Here is a 13455-nt window from a genome sequence, read left to right on the forward strand (position 1 = left end):
GACCTTGGACCCAGCCTCCGCCTGGCACTGTACCAGCACTGGTCCCTCCATGAAAGCCTGTACAATACCAGCTACACCGCAGCCAGGTTCAAGCTCTGGTCCGTACATGGGCAGAAGCGACTCCAGGAATTCCTTGCAGACATGGGGTGAGTGACCACCCTGTCCTGTAGCCTCCTTCCCTGTCCCCACCCTGTTGTGACTTACTTGGACGTACAGTTCCTCCTCTGTGTCCTAGCATGTGGTCTGAATGCACTTGTCAGGACATGCCTGGTGGGCATGCACAGTGGCCCCATGGCAAGCCTGTCTCCCTGCTGTCAGTGTCTAAGGTCTCATTCACACAGCTTGCTCCTTCCAGGCTTCCCCTGAAGCAAGTGAAACAGAAGTTTCAGTCCATGGACGTCTCCTTGAAGGAGAATTTGCGGGAAATGATTGAAGAATCTGCAAATAAATTTGGGTAAGTGCTTTTCTGGATTACACCTCCTAAAGAGAGGGCTTCTGCTTTAACCATACACCTATACTGATGCCAAAGTAAGAACTAACCCCAAGAATGTACAAACTATCATAATTGACTCAAATTTGACTGTTTCTGAAATTTTGAGTTCTCCTTGGATTTAAAAATGCACCTTCTTGATCTGAAAAGATGGTTTAGCAGTTGAGAATGCATACTGTGGAGCTGGAGAGATGGCTTAGTGGTTAGAGCACTGGCTACTCTTCTAGAGGGCCCAGGATCAATTCCTAGCACAGCACCTACATGGCAGCTCACAACTGTAACTCCAGCTGCAGGGGATCCTCTATCCTCTTCTGGCTCTTTGGCCATATGTACATATATATAGACACATTCACATAGTAAGTTTACAAAAATGATTTAAAAAATAAACTAAAATGCACTTTCTTAAACTGCCCATAATGTTTAAAGCTTTTCTTTCTTCCTTTTTTTTCTTTCCTTCCTTCTTTGTTCCTTTGTTCCTTTGTTCCTTTTCCTTCCTTCCTTCCTTTCTTTCTTTCTTTTCTTGAGACAGAGTTTCCACATAGTCCTATATATATATATATATATCTTAGAACTAAGAACTCATTTGTAGACTAGGCTGAACTTGAACTCACAGAGATCTATCTGTCTCTGCCTCTTGAGTGCTAAGATTAGTGTACACCACCATGCCTGGCATGTTCAGTGTCTTTAAATATTGGTACTGTGATGTAGACAGACATACTGGAATCAGAAATAAGGCACCAGGACCAGGTACAGATATGGTCTGTCCTACCAGGCCTTCAGGCACCACTGAGGCCCTGTTTCCCGGTGTTCCTGCCTAGCCAGCTAATATTAGGGCATAGACGAGAATCCTGCCCATACCTCAGGCTTGGTGAGTATGTACTGCTCATCCTGAGGCCAGCCAAGCAACTGAGGTCAGGGAAATTGCTGCAGGGCCTGGGTGCTTTAGTCTACCTCATCTTCTGAGCACTGGTCATGCTGAGCATTCTTGGGGACCAGTGAGGAACTTTATTTTAGGGTGTCTGTTGGTCTAGTCTGGGCATAAGAGCTTCCTCACAAGTCGAGAGTGACACCCACATTGCTTCCTCCCTTGACAGGATGAAGGACATGCGTGTGCAGACTTTCAGCATTCATTTTGGGTTCAAGCATAAATTCCTGGCCAGCGATGTGGTCTTTGCCACCATGTCTCTGATGGAAAGTCCCGAGAAGGATGGCTCAGGGACAGACCACTTCATCCAAGCTCTTGATAGCCTCTCCAGGTAATGGGTGTGATCCAGGCAGCCACCCTGTGGCCTCAGTTTCACCCTGCACAGGGAGACCAATCACAAGGATGCCCTGGGCATGAGAACGGCTGACCTATAGCAGCTACAGAGAAAGTTAGCTGTTGCTAAGTGTTCACTTCTTCTTGAAATAAGTAAGGCCTCTGTAGCTCAGGCTGGCCTTACATTTAATGCTTTGCTTAGGCTGCCCTCAAATTCATGATCCTTTTGCCCTAGCTTCCCAAGTGCTGGGATTGGTGATGTGCACACCATTCCCAGCATCCTTGAGTCCTTTCCATTCCCTTTGTGATTGTCTTCTTTTTCTTCTGCCTTCTGACTCTGCTAAGACATTGTTATTCACTCTTGTTTTTCTTCTAATTCTTCATTTTTCAATTCTTTCATTTCTAATTCTCCTTCTGTATGTTAATGTATCATGAAGTAGGACATTCCAGTATTGCAGTTGTGACTTTCTGGAACACTGGTATGTCAAAGGTGATGTTACTCTGCTTCTCATTTTGTTATTTGTTGATTTTTGTTTGCTTGCTTGCCTGTTTTGAGGATCTCACTGTGTAGCCCAGGTTGGCCTGGAACTAGCTATGTAAACCAGACTGGCCTCAAAGTCACAGATACTCACTTGTTTCAGCCTCCCAAGTTCTGGGATTAAAAGTGAATGTTGCCTGATTAATAGAGTATGAACTTTATACTTACTTTGTTAAAAATTTATAAAATATTATTGTGTGTAAGCACACACATGCATGATGGGGTGGAGACTTGTGTGGAGATTAGAAGAGCTTTGTGGAATCTGTTCTTGTCATCCAGTTCTGGGGATCTAGTTCAGGTTGCCAGGTTGGTGCAGCAAGCACCTTTACTGTCTGAGTCATCTCACCAGCCCCTTCTTTGTTAATTCCGACATAAATATTTGGATTTTTCTCAATCTCATTTTTTATTTTCTCATTGCTACTACATAGAGATACAAGCAGTTTTTGTGTTTTTATCATGTACCCTGTGTGTTGTTGTTTTATCTCTTAGGGAGCCCTCTGCCACCCATCTCCCAAATAAATCACACAAGGAGGCTTATTCTTAATTATAAATTCCTGCCCCCAGCTTGGCTTGTTTCTTGCTAACTTTCCTTAACTTAAATTATCCCATCTACCTTTTGCCTCTTTGCTTTTCCCTTTCACTTACTTCTGTAAATCTTATTCTTACTCCATGGCTTGCTGTGTAGCTGCGTGGCTGGCCCCTGGTGTCCTCCTCCTTCTCTGGCTACTTCTCTTTCCTCCCAGATTTCTCCTTCTCTATATCTTCTCTGCCTGCCAGTCCTGCCTATTTCTCTCTCCTGCCTCACTATTGGCTGTTCAGATCTTTATTAGACCATCGGGTGTTTTAGACAGGCACAGTAGCAGCTTCACAGAGTTAAACAAATGCAGCATAAACAAAAGTAACATACCCTAATATTCTACAATGCCTGTGCCCGCAGCCTTGTTGAACTCATTTGTCTGACACTTTTTGTGGCCTCTTAAGCTTTGGATGGGAAAGATCACATGGTCTGCAATGGCACTGGCTGTGCTTCCTTTGCCATCTGGATTTCTCGTGGTGAGTTTCCTTGATTGTGCAGGTCAGTCCTCCAAGACCACAGTGTGATCCCAGGGTGTGCTCTCTTTCTGTGCCTCTCCTCTTGTTTTTCATACTGGGGATACACTTAGGGGCTTGCACATGCTAAGAGCGTGCTTCCTGAGCACACTCAGCCCCACTCTTTCATTTTCTTACTGTTCCTCTCCTGCTCTCTTGTTCCACTGTGAACAGTTTCTTCTCTGTAAGGGCGATTGTAGACAGAGCTCTGGGCAGACTCTTGGAGCTACACTGCTCCAACTCTGTCTTTACCAGGTTCTCTGCGCTGTAACATGGCTCCACAAAGTGTGCTTGTGTGACACTCACATGCTGTTGAGCAGGGCAGAACTCCCGCAGTTTGGGTACCTGACAGTCAGTTGACTCCAGCACCCACAGTGACGGTGGCAGTGTGACAGATTGATGTCACTTTCTTATATCTTGTAAGTTTAGAACCTTAGTGTCTGCTTTTATAGTCTAGTTGCTCTGTTTTGTTGTTTGGTTTGGTATATTTTCTCTAGATTTTTACAATTTTTATTTTACAAGTATGAATGCTTTGGCTGCACATCTGTATGAGCACTACATGCACATCTGGTGCCTTTGAAGGTCAGAAGAGAAGATCCCCTAGAACTGACTTGTGGACATCTGTGAGCCCCCATGTAGATTCTGGGAGTCAAACTCAGCTTCTCTGCAAGAGCAGACAGTACTCGTAACCAGTGGGCCAACTATCCAGCTCCCCTTTGAAGATTTAATTTAATTGCTTCCTTTCTTCAGGTCCATTTCCGGTCCATCTGTGTCGTCATTGTCGTCCCCACCCCCAGTTCTCTCAACAAGTAGTCTCTTTGTGTGTGTACATGTAGGCATGTCATGCAGAGGCCAGAGGTCAGTGCTGGGTGTCTTCTTCATTAACTTCTCCACCCTAGTTTTTGAGACAGGGTCTCTCACTGAACCTGGAGCTCACCAGTTCAGCCAGCTAGCTAGCCACACAAGCCCCAGGGACCCATTGCCTCTGCCTCCTCAGTGCTAGAGTTATAGGCACATGCCCACTGTACCTGCCTCTTCACAAGGGTGCTGAGGGTGCAGTTCAAGTCTTCACACTTGAGTGGTAAGTACTTCCACCTGAGCCCCCACGTGTCATCTCTTATTCCCTCTTTCCAGGAGAACCTGCATCCTGTCTTCCTACCTTGGCTTGGACCTGCAGCTGCTGAGGCCTGCTGCCTGCTGTCACCACAGTTGTGTATTCCTACAGCATAATTCTCAGATAACCTTCAGAGAAAGGGAGCGTGTGTAGTAGGCATCCTGCATCCTCTCTGTCACACAGCACCCTTTGCCACCCTCAAGTGAGCTTTGGTTTCACTGAAGGTAGTTTCCTGTTGACTGTAGATTCCATCGTGCCCTGTCCTCCAGCAGCTCACACTGCTAATAGGCGTGGGAGTCCTTTTGATTCTTGGTTGTTTTGTTTTATTTATTTTAATTTTTTTATTTTTCTGTATATATCTCCAGCTGCTCTCAAATTCACGATCCTCCTGCCTCGGCCTCCCAAGTGTCAAGCTGCTGTATGCGTCATCACACCCGTTTTGATTGTTGTTTCTTTACAATGCCCACTCTGCCCCACTAACAGATGCTTTCAAGATCCCCATTGTACTCAGTTTGCAGACAAGTCGCTGCAGTTCCGCAGCTGCTTTTTTACCGTCTCTTTACCCTCCAGCATCAGTGCTTCTTAGTCGTGTTTCTGTCTTCCTGGGACATCCTGCTTTATGCTTTTGCTTTGTATTTCCCAGGATTTGTTTCACTGTGGATTTTGAGGTAGCTTTTCCTAACTTTGTCCTCTAGCATTTGACTAAATATTCTATTTCTTTCCAAAGTGTTCATTTCTGCCAACACTGTCTGGTTTCTGCCCTTTTTTCATAGTATCCTGTTCTTGTTATAGGAGTGTCATGGTCACCCAAACCTCTCAGGACACAATGGAGTCATTTTACATGTCCTTTCTTCTCTGACATCTGCTTCCTTTGGGAGCACTTTCTTTTCAGGCCGTAAGTGTTTCTCAGATATCTGGTATGTTTTAGGAAGGAAACTGTGGAATCTTGGCTGAGCCCTGGGTGTTTGGGCACAACTTGTTGGGCATAGAGGCTTTGCTTGAAGGCCAGCCCTGCTTTTCCAAAGGGCTCATTTAAAATATTCAGAAGGGAATATTATTCTCTTTTGGGAAAGAATAAAAGTCCATCTGTTGGGTGGTGTGGAGATCCTGATGTTTCCTCTATTGCTTGTCTAAGCCTGCTCTCGTAGAGCCCTCCAGGTCCCTTCTTGAGTCCTCCTTATGGGATCTTTAGATTCCCACGTTGCTTTGTCGCCCAGGCTGGCCTCAGAGTCACAGTTTTCCTGAATGCTGGGGTTACAAGTGCGTACCACCATGCCCATTAGTCTTCCTTCTTTTGATCCCAGTCTTGAATCTCTTACTCCATCACTTTATAATCTTTGTGTTCCTTCCTTTGATGTGAAGAGGAACTCAAGAGGGAAAGAAGGTGATTTTTATTTTCGAGACAGGGTTTCTCTGTGTAGCCTTGGCTGTCCTGGAACTCAACTCTGTAAACCAGGCTGGTCTCGAACTCGGAGATTCTCCTGCCTCTCTCCCTCTGAGTACTGGAATTAAAGGCATGTGCGGCCACCACCTGGCTGAGAAGATAAATTCTTATCCCTAAACCCCTTCCTGACCTAGGTGATTCCTGGTTCAGGAAGCTCTTTATTCATGACTGGCATTTTAGCAATAGTACTCAGCAAGCAGCATGTAAGCCCACTGTCTGCTCTGTTTCAGGAGTAACCTGGACAAGCTGTACCTTGGTCTGGAGCTCGCCAAGAAGCACCTCCAAGCCACTCAGCAGACCATCGCCAGCTGCCTCTGCACCAACCTCGTCACCTCCCAGGGCCCTTTTCTCTACTGCTCACTCATGGAGGTTAGGCCTTCCTACCCACACACTGCCAGGCCACACCCCCTCGTGAATTCCTCTGACCGTCTCTTCCCTTCCAGGGCACTCCAGATGTTACACTGTTCTCCAAGCCAGCATCCTTGAGTCTGCTCAGCAGACATCTGCTCAAGTCCTTTGTGTATTCGGTGAGGAGTTGGATGGAGTGGGGAGGAGGTGGCAATGACGTGGGTCCAAGTGAGCAGATATATATGCCAAGCAAAGTGTTAGATGATGGCCTAGGTTTACCTGCTATTCACCAGTCGTAGAGACTGACATACTCTTTATTTTAAACCTTATTTTAACTCAGCCTCTAGGAACCTTCCAGTTTCTTACAAGCTCTGATATTATCACTTACTATTCATATCATTCAGCTGAATAGGGAGGGGCACCCAGAAAGCCATGTGACTGGGATTTATGTTCATCTGTGGCAGAGCAGGAAAAGATGGAGTTAGTCATATAGACTTGCTTCCCAACAAAGGTTTGAATAATGTCTCTGTGTAGATTTGTGGTGCAGTACCTTTCTTTTTGGTTTTTCTGAGACAGGGTTTCTCTGTGTAGCTTTGCGCCTTTCCTAGAACTCACTTGGTAGCCCAGGCTGGCCTCGAACTCACAGCGATCTGGGATTAAAGGCGTGTGCCACCACCGCCTAGCTGCGGTACCTTTCTTCGAACACATCCTAACTCAGTTGGTTTTAGACAGGTCCTAAGCCAGCTAATAGAGGACTTCTAGGTAGGGAAGCAGAAAGGGCAGCTCCTGATGACCTCAGCTGTCAGGCTTTCTCTGCGTCAGGATGAGAGTTGTAAAACAGTGATGTTGGTGTTGAAGAAACCAAGTGCTGTCTCCGTGGGCTCCGCCTCCTCAGACTCACCAGTCTTTGATCCAACTATCTTATGAAGATTGGGGAAATAGTTCGATGGTGGAACCTCCCTAGTATATGTGAGGCCCTGTCAGTGTATCTGATCCCCAGCCCTGAAAAGAGTTTTTTGAGAAACTTGTAAGAAACAGAACTTGTGTTTGTTCACTGACTTCATGTAAGTGAAGTGATGTGGAGCATTGTGTTGGGTAGTCTAAGTGCTCTAGAGATGATTACAGTGTATGCGGGACATGCATAGATTATACAAACAGTACAGTGTTTTCCTAAGGAATAGGACATTATTGGAGTTGGGTGTCCACAGAAGTCCTGAACCAATCAATCCCTTTACCTCCTAGGAATGACTAGTGTCAAAAGATGAACCAGACCAAACAAGAGCTTTCCAGTCCTGTTGGCTTCCTTCACATCTCAGCCTCATTTATCAGTTTCGAGAAAGAGTGTCTGACTTCTGTCCTCTGCTTCCTTGTCGTGATGCTCCAACCCAGACCAGCTTCCTCCACTCCCTCCACCTGCTTCAACTCTGCAGCGTCTGGCACCTCCATGACCTCTATCCTTTGTCACACACACCATCACACAACATTATACCCGTGTCTATTTGAAATCACCAAGTCGTTCTGGAGTCTCCTTTGTCATTAGGCATCAGAGTGGGAACACATCCCATTTTGTTTTAAAATGCCCACATGATAGTGTTGTTTGTGGTGTGCAGTGTGGTGTCTGTCCCCAACACTTGCAGGTCAAGTGTGACTGTGTCTACTTCTTCTGAAGCTCTGAGAGTCACAGATGAGAAGGGCCACAACCCCAAAGGGTATGGAGATTAGTGGAGCTCGCGTCCTGGCTCAGAGGGACATTGAACTAATTAATGTTAGGATGTCACTAGGGACTCATTTCCCAAATCCACAGATGCTCAGAGCTGGTGTATAAATGGTGTGACCTTTCAGTCTGCAGACAAAGAGTCCCCTGCGTACTTTAAATCATCTCTAGGTTACTTTAGATACCAAAAAAAATTGCAAATGGTGTATGAATAGCTGGTGCACTACTTTGTTCAGAGAATCATAACCATACAGAAGTGTTCAGCACAGATACAATTTTCTTCATATATATGTGAAAATATGTTATTTCACATATATAATACAATATAATATACATACATATATGTATATATATTTCACATGCCAATTTTTTTCTTGGTGGAAACAGTCTCACTATATAGACCTGGCTGTCCAGTAACTTGCTATGTAGACCAGGCTGGCCTTTAGTTCCACCTGCCTCTGCTTCCCAAATGCTGGGATTAAAGGTATATGCTACCACACCTGGCTTCACATATGTTTAGCCACAGTTGGTTGAGTCTGTGGTTGTAGATCCAGAGGGTTGATTGCATTCAGCCAATTACTTGGCCATCCCTCCAGGCATCTTTTGATAAGTGATCATCATTTTGTCTCTGACAAGCAATCTACATTGAGCTACATCCCAGCCCTGCAAGTGATGTGTTTCTATTACAAACAATACTGTTATCAGTGTCCTTGCTGGTAACTCTTTGTATTTAGGAGGTTATATTGCTGATATTGTTATCTGAGGCCATCTTTTCACTGCCTATGATCAGCATTAGACAACCCCAGTTTCAAAAGTTTATTAATTCACTGGGTGTGGTAGTGCACGCTTGTAATCCCAACACTCAGGCAGGAGCATTTCAAGTTAGAGGCCAGCCTGGATTATATAGCAAGATCCTGTGTCAAACAAACAAAAAGATAGAAATCTGGCACAGTTTGCAAAGGATACAATTAGTAAAAATAGGAGCCGACTCAAATGCAACACACAAGGAACAATGCCAGGGTGGGAGACAGCTGAACCCCAGGCACCTCAGACAGAGGAATGAATGCGTAGTTAGCATCTCTGAAAAATTGTCAAAGGAGAAGAAAAATATATGCTTGAAGAAACTGTAACTGGAAATTTGCAGATTTGTTGAACACTGTAAACCCCTGGCCTCTTGACTTTCCTGTCCGTATGCCTGACACTTTGAGGGAGGAGAGTACATTTGACTCATCCTTTCAGGGGATACAGCCATGGTAACTTGGGAGTATGGCTGCGGGGTGCATGGAAGCTGCTTCTAGGGTGTGACCCTCAAGCCTGTCCCCAGGGACCCACTTTCTCCAGCTAGGTGGCCCCATTTCCTAAAGGTTCCAAAACCTCCCCAGACAGCACCACCAGCAGGGGGCCAGGTGTAACACATGAGCTTATCAGGTTCATTTAACACACAACAGCCACACATCCAGGGACTTTGAGAAGTACAGAGTACAAGAAACATGAAACACCACTAAAAGACATCATTACAGTCTGCTTAAAATAAGTGTAAAAGAGGTGGGAAAATGTGGAACCCAATATTTTGTATGCTAACCTAGCAAATTAATTTTAAAACACATCTTACTGCTAATCATCCCTGAATACAGAAAATGGAAAATTGTGGGAATTTTTTTAAATTTTTCAGATTTATTGATTTTTATTTTATGTGTATGGGTGTTTGCCTGCATGTATGTCTGTGCACCATGTGAATGCTTGGTACCCAAGGAGGCCAGGAGAGGGTGTTGGGTCCCCTGAAACTGGAGTTACAGAAGGTTGTCAGATGTCTCTACAAGAATATTAAGTGCTCTTAACCACCAAGCCATCTCTCCAGCTTCAACAATTTGTCTTAAATATTTAACTATATACTAGTTTATATAATAAGTTATTCAGATATTTTCATAGCTTAAGAACTCCAAGATATTGGGAAGAAAGAACATGATAAGCAAACTCTTGGTGAATACAGTAGACTTTCCCCCATTTAATTTTCTAAACTCAGTTTTGTAAGTGAAGCAAAAGTATTACAGTACCTGTTGTGGGTCTCATTTACAAAGCAGACACAACACCTAAACATAGTGACATGGGGTGGGGGGTAGAAGACACCTGACCATGTGACATCAGGGGGGTAGAAGACACCTGAACATGTCACATCAGGAGGGGGGTAGAAGACACCTGATCATATGACATCAGGGGGGTAGAAGACACCTGAACATGTGACTTCAAGGGGGGTAGAAGACACATGAATATGTGACATCAGGAGGGGGATAGAAGACACCTGAACATGTGACATGGGGGGGGTAGGAGACACCTGAACATGTGACATGGGGGGGGGTAGAAAACACCTGATCATGTGACATCACGAAGGGGGGTGTAGAAGACACCTGACCATGTGACATTGGGGTGGGGGGTAGAAGACACCTGAACATGTGACATCAGGAGGGGGGTAGAAGACACCTGATCATATGACATCAGGGGGGTAGAAGACACCTGATCATGTGACATCAGGAGGGGGGTAGAAGACACCTGAACATGTGACATCAGGAGGATAGAAGACACCTGATCATGTGACATCAGGGGGGTAGAAGACACCTGAACATGTGACATCAGGGGGGTAGAAGACACCTGATCATGTGACATCAGGGGGGTAGAAGACACCTGACCATGTGACATCAGGAAGGGGGGTGTAGAAGACACCTGACCATGTGACACTGGGGTGGGGGGTAGAAGACACCTGAACATAGTGATGTTAGGAATGAGGAAAAGGGGAGATAAAATCTTTCTCGTTTCACCTGCAAAATGTTGCCACCAAAAGACTTTGCTGAGTTAATTGTGTCCATGCCAATGGATGCCCACAAGCTCCAGAAGAGAATTTGACATCGCTGCTGCCATTGTTGCTGTTATAACAGTGACGACCACCACTACTACTGTTTCTGGGATTGCCATTTCATAACTGGTTACTACAGCTAGCACAGTGGAGACCCTGGCAGCAAAAGTAGCTACCACAGTTAATTAATCTTTTATTCTACTGGGCATGACAAATTTAAACCAATAGTTATATACATTTCGATTGGCTTTGAAAGTTATAAATTTACAAACTCAAGTTCCATTTGCTTTTGGGATACCATCTTACAAGGACTCCAATTTGCAGTAAGGCTTGTTAAGGAAGGGAATGACTCAGCTGCCTTTAGCCTACCAGATATGGGTGGGTTAAGACTTCTGTTGGTCTTTTCTGTGTCAAACACACAGATTGCAAGCCCAGCGCCACTTTGAGAACTTTGGCAACAGTTAACTCTGCAGCTCTCACACAACTGAGCCTGTATGATAATGAGTATTCAGAGATGGGTAATGCTGGGGGGCGCTCACCAACCTAAGACAGAACGCCTGTGTGGCCTGGACAGGTGTCTCCTTGATGGGTAAGGTGACCTACTGATGTCCCACGTAACCTAAGTCAGAAGCTCATGTTTTAGTAAAAGGGGGGGACCTGTAGGTCCCTGGCCCCCATTTTGGATAACTGTTGCATTGCTTGCTGACCTTGACCTTGATATCCTCCCTATGCTAATTCCCTGCAAGATTCCACCCTCCTGAATGCTTAAGGGAAGCTTCTTGTCTGTGTTTCCAGCATATTGGGTGTTAACAGCTTAGATGCAAGATTGTAAAACATCAGAAGCAAACTTCTGCCCTCCGGGGGTTCTCCCATTGTGCTGTAAGCCTGTATTTAAGACCTCCTCCCTCCTTCAATAAATGGCATTCAGCATTCAAAAAAAAGGGGGGCGGGGAGAAAGAAATTAAAGACAGCGATGTTCTAAAAAAGGAAGTGGTGATGGTGTCATGGGCCTATGAGGATGCTGGACTAAAGTCTATCAAATTGTGCTAACGGGAAAATTGTATACTATATGAATTATCTGTCAATAGAGATTATATATATATATATATATAAACTTTGCTGAGTTAAACCCACAGTACAATTCTAAAGCAACCCCTTAGAAACCAAAGAAAGAGATATGACCCCAAACCTATAGAAAACTCAAAATGGAACTTAAGAAATTTTTCAAGTAAACTTTAGGAAGGCAGGGAAAAGTAAGCAGTAACCAGGCTGGGGAGACAAACAAAATAAAGCATGAGACTGAAGCCTCACCACATCTGTAATTGCATCAAATGTGAATAATCCACAAGCAGGGTTAATGACGGAGACTGACAGAGTGGACAAATTATCCAACCCAAATGTATTGTACTTAAAAGGAACTCAAATCTGATGAGCTGTGTGAATCGAAGGCTCAAAGGTGAGGAAGAGACATACCAACATTAGCCATATGAATACAGGGGCCATATTTTCATCAAATAGGATTCACTATGGAACTTTACAGGGTCAAAGAAAAAAACGTTACTTAATGATGACGGGACCAATCAGCTAAGAGGCTTAACGACTCTACACACTGTGACCTGAACGACAGAGCAAGGTAAGACCTGAACTGCTCATGTGGTCCATGCTCTGCCAAGGGATCAACGTAGGGGCTACAGCACGGTGAACCCAGGAAACATGCCGAATGCACACAGAGGCTCAGAGGCTGTTTGCTTCCATTGTATGTCCAGTGTCTATGTGTGCACAGGGAGTGGTTTGGTGGCTAGCGTAGGCCTGAAGAGGAAGACAGAGAGTGGGACTGGCTGGAAATTAATTTCTATTCTATTTAGGGATCACGAATATGTTTTGTTGTTGTTGTTGTTGTTTTTATGGAGCTGAGGGTCGAACCCCGGGCCTTGCGCTTGCTGGGCAAGTGCTCTACCACTGAGCTAAATCCCCAACCCCAGGAATATGTTTTATCATAATGACACGAGTCTACAAACATCCTAAAAATCCACTGAATTGTATAATTCTTGTGTGTGTAGCCCACACTGGCCCCAAGTTCACACTCCTCCTGCTTCCACAAGATTACAGGTGCCTGGTTCCAAGTGGCAGATTTTATTTTTGCTTTGCTTTTCCTTTTTTCAGAACAATTAATCCCAAAGTGGGATACTATGAAAACATACATATGCATATTTGTGTGTGTGTGTGTGTGTGTGTGTGTGTGTGTGTGTGTTCAGAGTGCACACAAATGTGTCTTGGCAGACATGTGGAGATCAGAAGGCAATCTAACCCTAACACTGTACCTTGGCTTTTTGTTTGTTTGTTTGTTTTTGAGAGTGTAATTTTACATTTCTCCCTTCCCTTTCCACCATTCAATATACCCCTCCCTGCTCTCATTCAAATCCATGACCTCTTTTTTATTAATTGTTATTGCATGCATATATGTGTTTGTATATACAGATATGTTCCTAAATATAGCCTATTAAGTCTATATAATGTTATTTGTATGTATGTTTTCAGGGCCCATGGTTTGGCACTGGCCAACCAATTGGTGTGCTCTTCCCTGGGGAGGACCACCTCTCGCTCCACAGCTC

At 44.7% G+C, this 13455-nt stretch overlaps 1 protein-coding gene across 3 annotated transcripts in view; it reads left to right on the forward strand.

The window, feature by feature from the left end:
• The window catches only part of Cdc45 (cell division cycle 45), a 36485-nt gene that overhangs the window by 21371 nt on the left and 1659 nt on the right, over positions 1 to 13455 (forward strand). For all 3 annotated transcript variants that reach the window (XM_036197407.1, XM_036197409.1, XM_036197408.1), the window contains 5 exons: positions 15 to 146; positions 356 to 454; positions 1585 to 1746; positions 6164 to 6302; positions 6377 to 6460. In XM_036197407.1, the coding sequence (XP_036053300.1) occupies positions 15 to 146; positions 356 to 454; positions 1585 to 1746; positions 6164 to 6302; positions 6377 to 6460 (616 nt within the window). The remainder of the gene's footprint in view (positions 1 to 14; positions 147 to 355; positions 455 to 1584; positions 1747 to 6163; positions 6303 to 6376; positions 6461 to 13455) is intronic.

The sequence above is a fragment of the Onychomys torridus genome, chromosome 8, assembly GCF_903995425.1.
Source record: "Onychomys torridus chromosome 8, mOncTor1.1, whole genome shotgun sequence".
In the NCBI taxonomy this organism is placed as follows: Eukaryota; Metazoa; Chordata; class Mammalia; order Rodentia; family Cricetidae; genus Onychomys; species Onychomys torridus.